The 18,316-nt window shown below is 42.9% G+C and overlaps 1 protein-coding gene across 1 annotated transcript in view; it reads left to right on the top strand.

The window, feature by feature from the left end:
- The window catches only part of LOC307100638 (putative adhesion G protein-coupled receptor E4P), a gene marked incomplete at its 5' end in the record, with an annotated part of 49,644 nt that overhangs the window by 17,032 nt on the left and 14,296 nt on the right, over positions 1 to 18,316 (top strand). Inside the window, 9 exons of the mRNA XM_079773126.1 lie at positions 2,623 to 2,673; positions 4,486 to 4,608; positions 7,596 to 7,748; positions 9,993 to 10,033; positions 10,671 to 10,806; positions 11,312 to 11,419; positions 11,574 to 11,755; positions 12,721 to 12,888; positions 17,474 to 17,668. Coding sequence (XP_079629252.1) covers positions 2,623 to 2,673; positions 4,486 to 4,608; positions 7,596 to 7,748; positions 9,993 to 10,033; positions 10,671 to 10,806; positions 11,312 to 11,419; positions 11,574 to 11,755; positions 12,721 to 12,888; positions 17,474 to 17,668 — 1,157 coding nt within the window. The remainder of the gene's footprint in view (positions 1 to 2,622; positions 2,674 to 4,485; positions 4,609 to 7,595; positions 7,749 to 9,992; positions 10,034 to 10,670; positions 10,807 to 11,311; positions 11,420 to 11,573; positions 11,756 to 12,720; positions 12,889 to 17,473; positions 17,669 to 18,316) is intronic.

The raw sequence follows: 18,316 nt of genomic DNA, 5'->3' as shown, positions 1-18,316 counted from the left end.
TAGACATTTTTAAACATTTGTTTATATTACTACAACAGGTCTTGATGAATGTCTTCCTTACTGGTCCCCAGAACAGGATGGCCAGCATTTTGAAACTGGTCAAGCGGTGATCAGGTGTGCGTCATCCCATTGTTTCTGAGACCTACTCCATCGCTCTCTTCATTCCTGGTGGCCAGGGATGGAAGTTCAGGGCTGAGTTAAAAGTCTCTTTGTTCTTCCCTGGTCAACTGAGAACTGTAACAAATCTTAGCCAGAACATATGGTTAAACATATATAGCTAACTAATCAATTAAGTATTCTGTTAGTAAAAAGGAAGGGGAAGGTAAGAGAAAGGAAGAAAAGAATGGAAAACAAAACAAAAACAAACAAACAATGATTTTTATTCTGCCCTTCTACCCCTATCAGTATGAATCCTTAAATATGATGTTTTTGTCAATACTAGTAATATAGAGCAGAGGAGGTAGGACGAGCAGGTGTTGACCATCTCTTGTCCAGGGGACTTGTCTTGTTCTGTGATAATCCAACTAATCCTTGCTCCTCCCCCTTCCATAGGCTACAAATCCAAGTTACCTGGATTTTATTCGTCCCACTTAAACCTTTTAGGGCTGATGTTGGCCATGAAAGCAGCTGCCTCCAGAATTTAGCAAAGGATTCCAACTCAGCCTGCTCGCAGTGAGAGGGATAAGGGCAAAGCCTTTTCCCAGTGCTGGTTATTCAGCCCACCCACCATGGGGGAGTGCTATTCATACATTTGTGGCAAAGTTGTCTGCATTTCTGAGTTCATCTCCAGCTTCAATATGTAGACATTTGGTCTAGTCATATGGTAGACATTTTTAGGTCATCCTCAAAATAGATCATCCTGACAACATCCTGATTTGTTCCAAATTGGCCACAGTCTTGGACCCCTGGGATTCTTACAGTCTATGCTATTTCAGACTCTGCGTATTCCAGAGAATACACTGGTTATTAAGAGGTTAAAACTGGGCTATCCAGTACCATAGCCACAGCCACATGTCGCTACTGAGCACTCGAAATAAGTCCAGTCCAAATGCATACTGAATTTCAAAGACTTAATACATACAGTAAAGAATGTGAAATACTTTACGAATAATCTGTTTCATAGTGATTGTGTGTTAAAATAACATTTTGGCTATAGCTGGTTAAATAAAATATATTATTGAAATTAACTTCACCTGTTTTCTCTTTGCCTTTTAAAATTGAGTGGACCACCCTAGCTGGTTTGGCTCAGTGGATAGAGCGTCGGTCTGCAAACCGAAGGGTCCCGGGTTTGATTCTGGTCAAGGGCACGTACCTCAGTTGCAGGTTCCTTCCATGCATAGTTATTATAATATTATTGACTATATTCCCTACGCTGTATTTTATATCCCCATGACTATTTTGTAACTATCAATTTGTACTTCTTAATCCCTTCACCTTTTTCATCAGTCTTTCACACCTTTCTAGCCATCATCAAACTGTTCTCTGTATCTGTTTGTTTCTATTTTGTTTTTTAGATTTCACATATAAGTGAAGTCATACGTCATTTGTCTTTCACTGCTGAATTATTTCACTCAAGACAATACCCTCTAGGTTCATCCATTTTGTTGCAGGTGACAAGTTTTTGTTTTTTATGACTGAGTCATACTTCATTGTATATATGCACCATTTCTTCATCTATTGATGGACACTTAGGTTGCTTTCATATCTTGGCTAGTGTAAATAATGCTGCAATGAACATATGGGTGCATATGTCTTTTCAATTTAGTGGTTTTGGGTTTCTTTGAATAAATACCCCAAAATGCAATTGCTGGGTCCTTCTTTGTCTTTTGTTTTAAAGTCTATTTTTAACCACCACATGTGGGTGTGGGACCAGCCTGTTTGGTGTCTCCGCCACCCCCCCCCCCCCCCCGCCTTTACCTACGCCACCATTTTGGCCATGGAACTCATGGTTTCACCCCCTGATTTCCAGGGATGGAGAAGGGCTGGAGGTTGAATCAGTCATCAATGACCAATTAGCTAGTCAATCATGCCTATGTAATGAAGCCTCTGTAAAAACCCAAAAGGATGAGTTTCGGAGAGCTTCCGGAATGGTGCCCAGAGAGGACATGGAAGCTTAGTACCCCTTCCCCATACCTGGTCCTATGAAGCTCTTCCATCCGGCTGTTCCTGAGTTGTATCCTCTTACAATAAACCAGTGATCTAGTAAGTAAAATGTTTCTCTGAGTTCTGTGAGTCACTCTAGCAAATGAATCAAACCCAAGGAGGGGGTCATTGGAATGTCCAATCGATAGCCCTTAATCTGTGGATGTCTCTGGATAGACAGTGGCAGAATTGAGTTGAATCATAAAACACCCAGTTGGTACCCACGGATTGCTTGATGGTATGGACTCTCCCCCCCCCAGGGCACATTAGAATTGGGTGTCAAACTTTTACAGCTGCAATCAGATGTACCTCTCATACTGCAGTAATAAATGATGCCTTTCATTGGGTTTATAGTTTGCCTGGAAGAGTCTACGGTAAAGTGAATAATGTCAAATAAAACCCCAAACTCACCTAGGCCTCAGCCAAGCAGAGCCCCAGAGCATCCCCCAACTGAACTATCCCCTTCTCTCTCTACTCTAGGCCTCAGTGTCCTGCTAACTCTGTCAGGATCAGAAGTGGAGAATTCTGGAGGTGAGTCTGTGATTGTCAAAGGCCAGGGAAAGGAAATTGGGGTCTGCAACCTAACTCCAGAGGAGGGAAGGTGTCCTTTCATTGAGAGAGAATATTAATCCCTGATGCCTTCTGCCCTTTCCTTGGAGCTCCCACTCCTCCACTATCACCATTGTCACCCATTTATTTAGCTCTTGTATTGCACCAGGCTCAATGCTAAGCAAATTGCATGCTCCAACTGATTCAATTCTCATGACATTCCTGCAAAGATGGTTTTGACATTATCCCTACTTGACCAATGGCCCTCTAGAGAAGTAGTTGACTCAAGGTCACACAGCTGGTGGATGTTGGATTTTGTCCTTTTTTCCCCAAAAGCCTGTGTCCCAAATAATTTTGGGAGATAGTGTTGCCTTTGCCCCCCATGTCTCGTGTTGGGCACCCCCAAGAGCAAATCCTGAGCAAGTAATTTATCTGGAAGGTGATCCTAGGAAGCAACATTTGGGAGTGAGAAGTCAGGTTAGAAGGCAAGGAGCCAATATAGGGTCCATTATATAGCAAGTTACATGTGGGCAACTGGAGCTTGAGCCCATGGGGACTGTTGGACATAGTAAGAAACATGAACCTCAAGGCTATCTCCCCCAATTAAACATTCATCCCCCATTCCCCTTCCCCCAGCCCCTGGCACCCTCCATTCTACTTTGGCTCTATGAATTTGACTCCTAGAGACTTTATGCGTGGAACCATATAGCATTTGTCCTTTTGTGATGAGCTTATTTACTTATCACAATGTCTCCAAAGTTCATCCATATTGTAGCATGTGTTGGAATTTCTTTTTCTAAAAGCTGGATAATATTCTTTTATGTGATGGACCACATTTCGTTTATCCATTCATCCATTAATGGGCACTTGGGTGGCTTCTTTTGGCTGCTGTGAATAGTGCTGCTATGAACAAGGGTAAACAAATATCTCTTGAAGACCCTGCTTTCAGTTCTTTTGGCTATAAGCCCATGAATGAAATTGCTAGGTCATATGGGAATTGTAATTTTTTTTGTTTTTGCTTTTTGTTAATCCTCACCTGAAGAAATTTTTCCATTGATTTTTTTTTTTTTTTGGAGAGTGTGAAAGGGAGGGAGGAGGGAGCAGAGAGAGAGAGAAACATCAATGTGAGAGACACATGGACTGGTTGCCTCCCGCACACCCCCTACTGGGGCTGGGGATCAAAACTGCTACCCAGGTATCCCCCTTTGACTGGGAATGGAGCCCAAGACCCTCTGGTGCACAGGCTGATGCTCTAACCACTGATAAACACCAGCCAGGACAGGAATTATAATTTTTAGTTTAGAAACTGCCAAACTGTTTTCCACAAGAGCTGCACCATTTTACTGCACCATTCCTACCAGCAATGCAATAGGACTACAATTTTGCCACCTCCTACTCTCTGTTTATTTTTGATAATAAGATAACTGGTTTTATTTCAATGCACTGACTTTTGTCAGCCATTGATTGAGAGAGCTGCTTCTGTGGGGAGAGAGCATTGCTACTGTCACGTGGAGAGCAAAGAGGACTGTGGGCGCCAAAGATAGCCCCAGGTAAAGAAACACAGGTGCTGGAGAAGTTCTACTGTCAAAAAAGTGTTGGTGGCAGAGGTGGGAGGTGGTCTGGGCACCGTGAGCATGTGTGTTCTGTTGTGGGATGGGTGCAAAAAGGATGCCAACAGAGATATTCCCAGGAGGACATTCTTTTGACCAGAGTCTGGTAATCCTAGGTGCTCACTGAATATTTCTTGAGTAAATGAGTAAACAAATGAATTAAAGGATCTTGTGTTCTCTGCAGCTTCCTGTCATACATGCCCTGACAATGCCAGCTGCTCCAACAGAACCCACTGTGCTTGCAAAGATGGATATCAGTCCAGGTCTGGGAGGAGGTACTTCACTGGATTTTATGAGATATGTGAAGGTAGGATGCAATCCACATTCATCTTGGCATTTGGAAGGGGGCAGGGACATCCTTCTATACCCCGTTCCCTGAGTTATCTGAGTTATGTAGGGATGTTAGTGCTGCAAAGATGCAACAATATTCTTACACCATGGTGCATGGGGGGTGGGGCGGTGTGTGTGTCCCTAAGCCCAGCTTGTACCCTCTCCAATCTGGGACCCCTTGAGGGATGTCCGACGGGCCTAAACGAGCAGTCGGACATCTCTCTCACAATCCAGGACTGCTGGCTCCCAGCCGCTCACCTGCCTGCCAGCCTGATCACCCCCTAACCACTCCCCTACCAGCCTGATAGATGCCTAACTGCTCCCCTGCCAGCCCGATTGCCCCTAACTGCACTCCCCTACCAGCCTGGTCACCCCTAACTGCCCTCCCCTGCAGGCCTGGTCACCCCTAACTGCCCTCCCCTGCCAACCTGGTCACCCCTAACTGCCATCCCCTTGCAGGCCTGGTTGCCCCCAACTGCCCTCCCCTGCCAGCCTGGTTGCTCCTAACTGCCCTCCCCTACAGGCTTGATCGCCCCCAACTGCCCTCCCTTGCAGGCCTGGTCCCTCCCAACTGCCCTCCCCTGCTGGCCTGTTTACCCACAACTGCCCTTCCCTGCCGGCCATCTTGTGGCGGCCATCTTGTATCCACATGGGGGTGGCCATCTTTGACCACATGGGGGTGGCCATCTTATTGTTGGAGTGATGGTCAATTTGTATATTACCTCTTTATTATATAGGATAGTCCCAGAGTCCTTAAAGAAGTCCCTATCCTTATGCACCCTCCTGCTGTCATTCTGATGCTAGCTTGATAATCCTTGGTTTTTCTTTAGAGAAAGGTAGAGTTCCCAGGACCCTGGGCTCTTGAAGCTCAGCATTGGTGTTTTTATATGTTGGTTTACTGGAGAACTTTACAAGGGGAGGGATCATCTCTGTGTTGTTCATTGTGGTATGCCTAGGACAGAGAATAGTGTTGTTACATAGCAGATGTTCAATAAAAACATTGACCAACAGAACAAATAAATCAATCAATCAGTATCTTGGCACTCACTACCTACCATGATCTGGCCCCAGCTTAGTGTTCCAATTTCACTTCTCACTACGCCCATCTGCTCCAGCCAAAATTCTTTTTCATTTCCACAAATTCTAAAGGTCCATTTGAATATCAAAGAAAAATAGCACTCCTGAATATCTGATTGGTGGAACTGAACATCTTATGCATGGAATTAGTGTCAATGAAGAAGGTGAAGCATACAATGGTGGACTAGGATTTGTTTTATTTTATTGTGGCAAAATATACACAACATAAAATTGATTTTTTAACCATTTTTAGATGTATCTTTTGGTGTCATTAAGTACATTCACAGTGTTGTGCAGCTACTGTCACCATCCATCCACAGAACTTTCTCCTCTTCCCAAACTAAAACTCTGTTCCCATTAAATACTAACTCCTCATCCCCTCCTACAGCCGCTGGCTCCCACCATCTACTTTTTGTGTCTGTTAATTTGTTTCCTCTTAGGGTACTCCTATGAGTGGAACCACAATACTGGATATATCTTCTTCTTCTTCTTTTTAAACTTTTTGTTTTGAAATGGTTTTAGACCTAAATCAATATTGCCAAAACAGCTCAGTTAATTCTGTATTTCCTTCCCCCAATTCCCCTGAGGTTAACCAAGGACATGACCACAGTACAATGATCAAAACCAGGCAATGATATTAACTAAATACAGACTTTTTTCAAGTTTCTTTATTTCTTCCCCTAATGTCCCTCCCCTCCCCTGGCCCCCTGCCCCAGCCTTTTTCTGTTCCAGGAGCCATTTCAGAATCCCACATTGGCTTTGATTTCCGTGATCTTTAGTCTTGTGTAACCTGTGAAAGATCCCCAGAGTTCCTTGTCTTCTGGGACCATGACACTTTGATAGGACACCATAGATGCCCTTTTGCACTTTGCTTTTTTAGCTTAAATGTATCCTAGAATTTATTCCAAATCAGTTCATAGAGATCTTCCCCATTTTCTTTTTTTATAGCTTTGGGACAAACCATAGTTTATTCAACTCTCTCCTGAGCATGGGCATTTAAATTGTTTTGATGTTTAGGCTGTTCTAATATTTGTGGAAGTATGTCTTTAGGGTACAGTCCTAGAAGTGAGATGGCTGAGTCAACAGCTAAATCCATATGCAGCTTGACTAGATATTCCAAATTTAATTTCAGAAAGGCTGTACCAATTTGTATTCTCACCAGCAATGCCTGAGAGCGCCTGTCTTCCCACTGGCTCAGCAGAATGTGTTGTCCAATGATTTGACATGTAATGATTATCAGGTTCTAAAGCCCCATATATATTTAGGTCTATTTCTGGACCTTTAGTCTCTTCTACTAGTCTCTCTCTTCATGCACCAGTATCTCATTGTTATTTTGTTTTTGTGTTAATTTTTACTGAGGATATTTTTTCCATTTATTTATTTATTTATTTATTTATTTTAGAGAGAGAGTGTGGAGGGAAAGGGAGACAAATAGAGAAAGGGAGTGAGAGACATTGATTGGTTGCCTCCTGCATGTGCCTTGACTGGGGCTGGGGATCGAACCTGCAACCCAGATACATGCCCTTGACCAGACTTGAACCCGTGGGCAAACGCTCTAACCAGTGAACACACTGCACAGGACGCTGACTTTGTAGTATGTTTTGATGTGTTGGAAGGCCAATCCCTATCTCAGTTTTTCTGGCTATTCTTGCATGATAGTAGCAATACATCTCATTCCATAAAATACTTGTAGATATTTTTTATTGGGATCATATTTTATTTGTAAATTAACTTAAGGAGAGTTGTCATCTTTATAATATGAAGCCATTTTATGTGAGAATAGATGTCCATTTATGAATGATACTGGGTAGTAGAGATTCCAAGGGGAAAGGGAAAATAGTATAATTTTATGAGAATGAAAAATGGTATTTTTCTCTTGATTCACAGATATTGATGAGTGTAAGACCGGGCTGGCAAAGTGCAAGCAGAAATCATATTGCAGAAATGAAATTGGAAGTTACTACTGCAGCTGTGTCCCAAATCTTCCTATTTTCAACTGGGTGGCTAGGTTTACTAAATTGAACTATGCAGATTGTTATGGTAAGAACCTCCAGTGCTCTCCAACATGAACAAGGAGGGGCGAGGAAGGCTTTTGAGAGTTCCACCAATGTCAGGCCAGGGTAAGATTGCAGAGATCTATCCTGGCCCTTGTCCTTCAACCCATCGTTGTAATCTTTTCCCAGGAGATCTGGTTTAAGCCCATGATACCAATCATCATCTCTACATCACTGCCTTACAAATGTATGTCTCTTTCCCAGGCTTCCAAATTGACACCTCTAATTTTCTACTGGACTTCTCTACTTGTTTCTCTCTCTCACTCATTTTATCTGTCTATATACTAAAATCCATGAGTTCATACTGATAGCTCCAATCCCAGTGGAACCCCAGGGCTTGATCTAGCTTTCCTTCTTTCCTTATTTGTAATTTCTTTCTTCAACAACAACAACAACAAAAATCCTGGCCCTCACTATCCACAACCTATTGCCTTATATTTGAAGTCCTGGTGTAATTCCAAATTTTGAGTTAGATTGGATTTGACTTCTTACAGTACTGCTTACTTTTGGGGAATGACTAACTTCTTTATGCCTCGTCTGTAAGTGGGAAGAATAGGAGTAGCATCTACTATACTAGTTATGTGATGCTGACTAACAAATGACCCCAATGTTAGCGGCTTAAAACAACACATATCTATTGGCTCCTGGACTGTGTAGGGTAGGAATTGAAGCGTGCCTTACCTGGTCCTCTGCTTCTAGGTCTCTCACGATTACAATCAAAGTATTGGTCGGGGATGCAATCTTATCTGAAGGTTTGTCTGCTTCCAAGCTCACTCACACAATTCCTGGCTGATTCAGTTCTTTTAAAATGATTGGACTGAGGGCCTCATGGTCTTTCTGAGGTCGCCCTCTGTTCTTAGCTATATTGGCCTCTCTAGCTTGCTTTATTACAACAAGTACATGAGAATAGCCAGGAAGAGAGTGTGAACAAAACAGAAATCCTAGCCCTTTATAACCTAACCTCAGAAGTGACATCTTTTCCCTTTTGCTGTATTCTGTTCATTAGAAATGAGTCTCTGAGTTGAGTCGGGGGGGGGGGGGGGGGGGGGAGGAGTGAATTCACACAGCAGGATGTGAATAAAGGAATGTGAGGCAGAGATCATTTCAGAGACTTCTTACCTCACGTACTGGGTGAAATACCTTCCCCCAAATTCGTGTCCACTCACGGAAACTATGAATGTGATCTTATTTGGGAATAGGGTCTTTGCAGATATAAGCAAATCAGAATGAGATCATTCTAGATTAGGGTGGGCCCTAAATCCAATATGATTGGTGTCATTATAAGAGGGAATTTGGAAGATCATGTAATGATAGATCACGTAATGATAGAAGCATAGATTGGAGTTAGGCTGCCATAGACCAAGGGACAGCAATGATTGCTGGCAGCCATTGGAAGCTAGAAACAGCAAAGAATATATCTTAAAACCTTCAGAGGGACCACAGCCCTGCTGACACCTTGATTTGGACTTTTATCTTCCAGAACCATGAGATAATAAATTGCCATTGTGTTAAGCCACCCAGTTTGTAGTATTTTGTTACAGCAGCCCTAGGAAATGAATATACTTTACCTATCATTGTTAAGGCATGTAAAATATTTCGTGCACTTGGGAAGGCTCAATTAATATTAGCTGTTAGGCTACATAACTCTGTTCTAGAACCTTTTGAGTTCCTTTAAATGAGCTAATGTGTATGAAGCCACTTTATATACCATGCTGTGTAGACAAGGGCAAGTATTATTAATATTATTAATATTATAATAATATATGTTTCTATATTATTAATTCAATTAACATCCATTCCTTGGGGAAGCTTTCTCTGCACCCTTGATATTCTGGGGCCTCTTCTGTATACTCCCAAGTCATCTCGTTCTATTTGTTAACATCTTGGACCCTTGTAATCAATTAATTGTTTGCCATTATTGGCAGCCTGCAAATTCTAGAAGGGAATTCCCTTTGCCACTATGTCGACCTCTATCCATCAGGTTTAACACTGTGCCCGGCTTTCAGTAATTGCCCAATAAATACTATGGACTGAATGATTGAACTGGAAGCCCCATCCTAATTCTCTTTTTATTTTACTGTAGAAGGCATTTGGGACTTCTTAGAGGGAAACTAGGATAGGATGTGGAAGCATCAAGGAAGGACCCAACTTGAGGGTGCTTAGAAGAAGGGATGTGAGCCAGGGTGTGTTATCTCCCATATTTGATTCAATGGCTACTTTTCTTTCCCAGAGGACGCTGGTGAGAAGACACAGCCATCACAGACCATTTGGGTGAGTAAGGTGAAGCTAGGTTTGGGAAACAGCTAATTAGTCTTCCACGTCATTCTTCTGGTCAAATGCTGCCACAGCTTCCCTATGACTTTTAAGATGCAGCACAGGAGTGATTTTGTCCTTTGTCCCAGGGGGACAAATCTGGGGACATTTTTGGTTGGCACAACTATGGTGTTACTGGCATTTAGTAAGTGGAGATCAGGGATGTTGGTAAACATCTAATAATGCCCAGGATATCCTCCCACAATTATTATCTGGTCTCAAATGTCAGTTGAGAAGATTGAGAAACCCTGGCAAAGGTGTCATTCGAAGATCTGCAGCAAACATCTAGAGCCTCATTTCATCGCCTCACCACCTCCCATTCCCTATCTTCCTCCATAAGAAACTCTTTGTAGGTTCCAGATACCTCATTTTTAAGCTTTCATGTTCTCAAAAATACAATGAAGCTAAGGATACACTCTTCACAGGGCTGCCAGTGATAAACGAGAAAAGTCATATCAGGTTGACAGCACAGAGCCTAGCTACACCTTAATAAATGTTATTGTCTTCTGGGCTCACCCAACCACACTTATGTACATTCCTGTTTTTTTTTAAGTTTATGTAAGAGTCTACCTAACTAGCTTTATTTCTTTGAAAGACAATTCTAAAGAAAAATGAAAGCAAAGAGTACATTGCAAAAAAGGCGACCCAACTACTTCAAAACATAGAATTGACCATATGGAATGAGAGTTTTGCTTCTCCAGGAAAGTATGAAAATTCTGTGCTTGATATAGGTAAGAAACACTGAGCATTTTTCTTATTGGGGGGGGGGGGGATATTTTGTCAGACTTTATGTTTATATGTCATGGAGAGAGTTCACTCAAGGGATTCTTCCCAAATGCAGAAAGTCTGCTCCAGGGACTATTTCCTTGGAAATCTTAGATGCTAAGCTTCTTTTGCTAAAAACTTAAGTTTTCCTGCCTCCCCCCCCCCCCCCCCCGCCCCACTAAGTTCTTCAGTACACATTTTAAAATTGCTTTTGCCTTTAAATATTCGACCATAGAGGTTGAGCTTGCCCGCCCTAGTTTCAGCTCTGAGTTGGTTGGGTAGTGTGTGTTTCTCAGGCAGTTTTGACCATTTAATTCCCAACAGCCAGAGAAGTGGAAGGGAGTACCATCTGGTCTACCCAGTATGCAGAAAATGAAATCACCAGTAAGGGATCTTTCACAGAAGGGGGTTCTTCAGTTCCTTAGGCATGAGAAATGAGCCAAGCAGGACTCACTTTCTTAATGTTTCCAGTCTATGAAACCAAGAGGTGCAATGACACAAACAAGAAGACTGTTCTGGAAGCTGGAAATAACACAATGGATATCGACTGCAATGATGCTTTCAAAGGAACCACAAGAGGTACTGTGTCTAAGATGGAGTCCCTTGGCCTTCAGATTCTAGGCCTGTTGTCTCATTTCTAGGTGACTGGGCCAAGATGTGGTGACTTAGTTTTTTATTCCAATTCACCAGACTATAAGCCCCCTATAAAGAGATTTCTCTTCTGTTTTCTCAGAGAGTAAAGTTGCATTTATCACTTACCAGTCTCTTGGGGATATTCTGAACGGATCCTTTTTCAGTGATAGAAGAGGAACATTGGACATAAAACTGAACTCTCATGTTGTGAGTGGCACCATTGGTGTAAAGGAAAAAGTTTATCTGTCTAAACCTGTGTTCCTGACCTTCAAACATTCTCAGGTGAGCAAAACCCAGGGCTGGTTCTCTATGTGTTACCTTAAATGGGTGTCTTATCAGGATCCTGGCAGGTAACCTAATCCAACTCTGATCATACAGGGTTCAGAGAACTGACAATAAATATTGAGGCTTCCAGAGAAGCTTTTATTAACAAACTAGAGGCCCGGTGCACAAAATTCTTGCACTTGTGGTGTGTGTGTGTGTGGGGGGGGGGTGTCCCTCAGCCGGGCCTGCACCCTCTCGCAGCCCAGGAGCTCTTGGGGGATGTCAAACTGATGGCTTAGGCCTGCTTTCCGTGGGGAGTGGGCTTAAGCTGTCAGTCAGACATCCTTAGCACTGCTGCAGAGGTGGGAGAGGCTCCCGCCACCACCACTGCGCTTGCCAGCTGTGAGCCTGGCTCGGGGACTTCTGGCTGAGTGGCTCTTCCCCGGTAGGAGCACACTGACCACCGGGGGCAGCTCCTGTGTTGAGCATCTGCCCCCTGGTGGTCAGTGCACGTCATAGCAACCAGTTGTTCAGCCATTCGGTTGATTTGCATATTAACCTTTTATTATATAGGAAGGATTATGCCTAAAAAAGCAATGGGGGGATGAGCATTATTGAGCCCAGTGAAGGCTGGAGGCATGGAGGAGGATTGCCCTGCTGGAGAAAGACGTATAGAAGAAATACCTGGGCTTCTTTAGCTCTCATCCAATGATCTCTCACTAGTTCCTCTCATTGGTCCTACCAATGACAGGCAACCTGGGAAAGTAGATTAGGGTCAATTCCCAGGGCTCTGAGATGACCAGAGCAGGGCAGAATCAATGAGAATAAAGTTCACACACGTGTAGTATAAAACTCTTCACCACATGGGTTCTAGATGATGGGGCTTTCGCATCCAGTTTCCAACCCAGTGAATCCTTGATCAACCTATGAAGTTAAAACAGTAAAACCAGAAAGAGAGCCACTTTATGCTATTCTCTTTCCAGCCTGGTGGTGCGAGAAGAAAACATCTGTGTGTGTACTGGGAAGGATCAGAGGAGGGAGGCAGCTGGTCGACGGAGGGCTGCACTCATGTGAGCAGCAATGATTCTTACACCAAATGCAAGTGCTTCCACCTTTCCAGCTTTGCTGTCCTCATGGCTCTTGTTCCTCAGGTACCAAGATTCATGGTCCCTTCCTGTGAATCTGAGTGTGTCCAGGAACCTGGGAGGTCATCTACTCCATGTCTTATAAAAAGACTCTTAAGATGTGGAGTCAAGCAGAAATAACTTACTTGAGAGGTAGTTCCAGAAAGTACCGGCAGGGGACTGAGGAAGTGAAATGGGAAAAAGGACAGAAGCCACGCAGAGAGTACTATCAAGCCACTGTGGATAATTGGAGTTTTTGTCCCTCTGGAGGACTCTGGAAGTCAGTGTAGTTCATTCTAACTAAATGTGAGAGAGCTGGGGTATTTATACAGCACCTCCCTTCAGTTGTTAGTTGAAAGCTACATCCAGGAGACAATAATTCTCCGACACTTTCCATGGGCATGACAGAGTGAGCTCAACTTAGTAGAGGAAGCCCTCAGACATTGGGAAGTTGGGTTGTCAGCTCCTTTGGTGGAAAGCCCCAAGCCGATCTGGGATAAAAGAAAAAAACATCTGTTCCTCTGCAAGAGAGAGTTATATCTAAACCTTCATAGTCAGACCAGAAGAAGACAACTGACTGTCACCAACGAAAAAGTAAAGCCCCTTGAATTTCCACCCATATCTAGGATAATTCAGGTTTAAAGAAATTTACCTATCTTCTTCCCCTATTTCTTTTAGCTTCCAGTTATTGAATATTTACTGTATGACAATCATTTTATTGCATAATTAATAAAATGACCTCATTTTTTTCATTCGCCAAGTTCACACATGATTGCCTGCTATGCATCAGATGCTGTTACAGGCACTGGAACAAGACAGACAAAGAAATACTAACGTTCATGGAAACTACTTCTGAGTGCTGTGTTTTCCAATAGGATCACCAGCCACATGTAGCTAGCTATTGAGTATGTGAAATGTGGCTACTGTGACTGAAGAACCAAATTTTAAATTTTATTTCATTTTAATTTATTTAAATTAAGAAGCAGTGTAGAGTTCCATTCAAGATTGTGGAGCAGATGGAGGCTGTGCTCACCACCTTCTATAAGCACATCAAAATTACAACTAAATTATAGAACAATCAACCTGGAGGACCATCTGAAGACTAGCTAAACAGAAGTTAAAGCTATAAAGGAGAAGCCACATTGAGACAAGTAGGAGGGACAAAGATATAAATTAAAGCTATAAAGCTATAATTATAGTTATAAAGAAGAAGCCACATTGAGACAAGTAGGAGGGACAAAGATATAAAGTGGGCTGGCCCCAAACCCATGTGTGGTGGTGAGAATCCATAGGATATCTCAGCTGCTGATGCCCTCACTGAGGAGTGAGGGGTCTCAACCCAATGCTGGGCTTCCCAGCCCAGAGCACCAGTGCTGGGAAGATAAGCCCATGAAACATCATGCTGTGAAAATCAGTAGGATTCTGTCTGTCCAGGTCAGACAGGAGGCTGCTTGAAATTTAGGTGTCCTCTTAAAGGACCCACAAAATCTCACTTGTGGGCACTCATCTTGACCTCTGGCAGAGGGCCACCAGATACATACAGAGAGAAACTGAGTTATGTGGCTTCAGAGTCAGGGCTGGAGGGATGACAGCCATTGTCCCTGTGTTGAGCTTACTCCAACATATCTGAACCTGAACCTGCATTTGCCTGGTGAACTCCACTCGCCCCAACCTGGTGACTCCCTGAGACCCTATCTCACCCAACTCAAGTACTACCTGAGGCTCTTTTGGTGGCTGAGCCTTATGGGCAGCCAGCAGGTGATGGCAGGTCTTTGTGACTTTTGATGACCTGCCCCAGGTCTGGTACTGGTGGAAGCTGGCCTCGGTTCTCAGTGTGATCTTTTTCATGTGCATCCAGACTTAACACAGGCAGCTACCAACCACAGTCACTTTGTAGCTCCTAATAGGAAGCCCTAGGCCAATCATAGGCAGCATCTGACATTGGTCTGCACCAGAGCCCCTTCCAACGGGCCCCAGAACCAACACACCTAGTGGCTAGCTTCAGACCACATTAATTAGCTCCACAAGTGGCACACCCAAAGATGGTCTCAGCAGGCACCAGGATCTTCTGGGGCAAATCCTACTCCATGGGGTCAGCCCCTGGAGAACAGCTCATGTGCTGTGGTTGTGGCCAATCCTCACAGCCAGTGAACCTGAAAGTCAATTCATCCACTGACATTTCAACAACAATCAAGGCTCAACTTCAATAGGAGGGCACACACAATCCACATAAGGGACACTCGTGGAGCACCTGGCTCAGGTGAACAAAGAGACTGCATCATTGGGCCCCACAGGACACCTACTACATAAGGCCATTTTGCCAAGACTTGGATATGTAGCAGATCTACTTAATACATAGAAACAGACTCAGGCAGTCAAAGGGAGAAGACAAAAAACATGAAAGAACAGGAGAAATTTCCAGAAAAAGAATTAAATAAAATTGAGGCAAGCAATCTACCAAGCAGAGTTCAAAACATTGGTTATAAAGATGGTCAAAGAACTTAGTGAAAACGTCCACAAAGAGATAGTAAGCATAAAAACAGAAATAGAAACTATAAAAAAGAACCAGTCAAAAATAAAGACTACAATAACTGAAATAAAAAAATAGACCAGAAGAATCAACAGCATATTATTATTTTTTTTTAATACATATTTTATTGATTTTTTGCAGAGAGGAAGGGAGAAGGATAGAGAGTTAGAAACATCAATGAGAGAGAAACATCAATCAGCTGCCTCCTGCACACCCACTACTGGGGATGTGCCCACAACCAAGATACATGCCCTTGACTGGAATCAAATCTGGGACTCTTCAGTCTGAAGGCTGATGCTCTATCTACTGAGCCAAATTGGTTAGGGATCAACAGCATATTAGATGAAGCTTAGGGTTGAATCAGCAATTTGGAAGACAAGGCAGCAGAAAACACCCAGTTGGAACAGCAAAAAGAAAAAAAAATCATTAAAAGTATGAGTATAGTTTAAGGGACTACACTGACATCAGTTTAGCAAGATTTGCATCATAAGGATACCAGAAGGAAAAGAAAGAGAGCAAGGGATTGAAGGTCTATTTGAAGACATATAAGTCCAGGAAGAGCAGAGAGTCCTAAACAAGATGAAGTCAAAGCAGTCCACATCAAGACATGTCAAAATTAAAATGGCAAAAGTTGAAGACAAAGATAATCTTAAAAGAAGCAAGAGAAAAGCAGTTACTTATCTACAAGAAGGTCCCATAAGAATGTCAGCTGATTTCCCAACAGAAAATTTTCAGCGAGATGGAATTGGTGTGAAATATTTAATAGATAATTCTCCACAGAAATCATACAGATAACCAATAGACATATGAAAAGATGCTCAACATCACTAATCATCAGAGAAATGCAAATTAAAAATCACAATGAGATATCACCTCATGCCTGTGAGAATGGCCATCATCAAGAAATTAACAAATAATAAGCATGGGCAAGGATATGGAAAAAAAGGGAACCCTTATGCATTATTGGTGGGAATGCAAATTGGTGCAGCCATTAGGAAAATAGTATGGAGGTTCCTCAAAAAATTAAAAATAGAACTACTTTATAATTCAGCAATTCTGCCTCTGGGTTGTTTCAAAATATACTCAAAACACTACTTGAAAGAGATCTATGCATCCTTATATTCATTACAACATTATTTACAATAGCCAAGATATGGATGCAACCTAAGAGCCCATGAATAGATGACTATATAAAGAAGATGTGGTACATATATACAACTAAAAGCCCAGTGCGTGAAATCAAGTGGCCCCACCCACCCGTGCGCACAGCCCCGCCCACCCACCATTTGGTTGTTACAGTGTGACGGCGTTAGGGCCACTTGCTTTTTATAATAGAGATGGGATATTACTCGGCCATAAAATAGAGTGAAACTTTACCATTTGTGACAAGGATGGACCTAGAGGGTATTATGCTAAGTGAAATAAGTTAGATAGAGAAAGACAAATACCATATGATTTCATTTATATGTAAAATCTAAAGAACAAAATTAATGACCAAACAAAACAGAAACAGATTCATAGATACAGAGAACAGACTGAGAGATGCCAGATGGGAGGGGGTTTGAGGGTTGGGTGAAGGGATTACTATAAATTGGCAGTTACAAAATAGTTAACTATACTTTAATAGTTAAAGTACAGCATAGGGAATATAGTCAGTAATATTGTAATAACTATGTATGGTTCCAGGTGGATACTAGAATCATCGTGGGGGAGGATCACGTTTAAGTTTAAAAAAGTCTAACCAGCCCTGGCTGGTGTGCTCACTGGTTATAGCATCAGCTTCCACACCGAATGTTCATGGATTTGATTCCCAGTCAAGGGCATGTACCTGGGTTACAGGTTCCATCCCTGGTCCCGGTCCCAGTGAGGGTATGTGCAGGAGGCAATCAATTGATGTGTCTCTCTCACATTGATGCCTCTCGGTTCTTATATATGCCCCTGTTTGAAGATGAGAACAGCAAGTCTCAAAGAGGTTCACTCATTCCTCTGAGGGCCTGAGCAAGGAAGCCCATCTGACTCTCTATCAGGAACATAACTACAGAGTTGGAAACTATAACAGGTCCCTCCTTTGGTGGCTCCTAGGCGGATCCCATTCTGACTGTGATCACCTACGTGGGACTGAGTCTGTCTCTGCTGTGTCTCCTCCTGGCAGCCCTCACCTTCCTCTTGTGCCGACCCATCCAGAACATCAGCACCACCCTCCACCTGCAGCTCTGCATCTGCCTCTTCCTGGCCCACCTCCTCTTCCTCACTGGGATTGATCAAACTGAGCCTGAGGTAGGTAATTTAATCAAATTTCCTTGTAGTAACCAAATCTATCATCTTGTCTTGAGGAAAGACTGGAAGAGAGGCAATAATCACCTGGGGGAAAACGCAAGAGTCCCGATTTCAGTTCTCTTCCTGTGTAATTTTGGTAAGACCCATACTTTCTGATGGGCATTGAGTGAGGTGATTGAGAGTCAGACTGATGGTATTAGACCGGTTTACAATACCTGCTGTAACAATTGAACTCCAAAAAGCGGTGGCTTATCACAAGAGTAGTTTACTTTACCTGTATGTATCTGTAGAGGGTGAGCAAACATGTTTGAAAGGTGTCTGTCCTCTAACTTCAGGCTGATGGAGGCTCTTCTAGCTCATATGTGGTTTCAAGGTCATCCTGGGGTCCTTTCCATTTTAGCTGACTGAAAAGAGAGAAGAGCTTGGTGGAATCCCACGAGAGAGGTTTATATAGGCCACCTCAGGAAGTGGTACACATCACTTCCTCTCACATTCCATGGTCACACCCAACTGCAAGGCATTCTGGGAAATATAATCTCTGGCTGGGAAGTAATTTCTTAGAGACAAATCTATTTTCTGGAATTGACGGGTGGAGGGAGGCTTGCATTTTTGGTGGACAGTGTCTTTACCACACAATCAGCAGTTGTA

Source organism: Cnephaeus nilssonii, assembly GCF_951640355.1.
Source record: "Cnephaeus nilssonii genome assembly, chromosome: 5".
Lineage (NCBI taxonomy): Eukaryota > Metazoa > Chordata > Mammalia > Chiroptera > Vespertilionidae > Cnephaeus > Cnephaeus nilssonii.
Note: the sequence above shows the minus strand (reverse complement) of the source record. Positions and strands in the feature narration are given on the sequence as shown.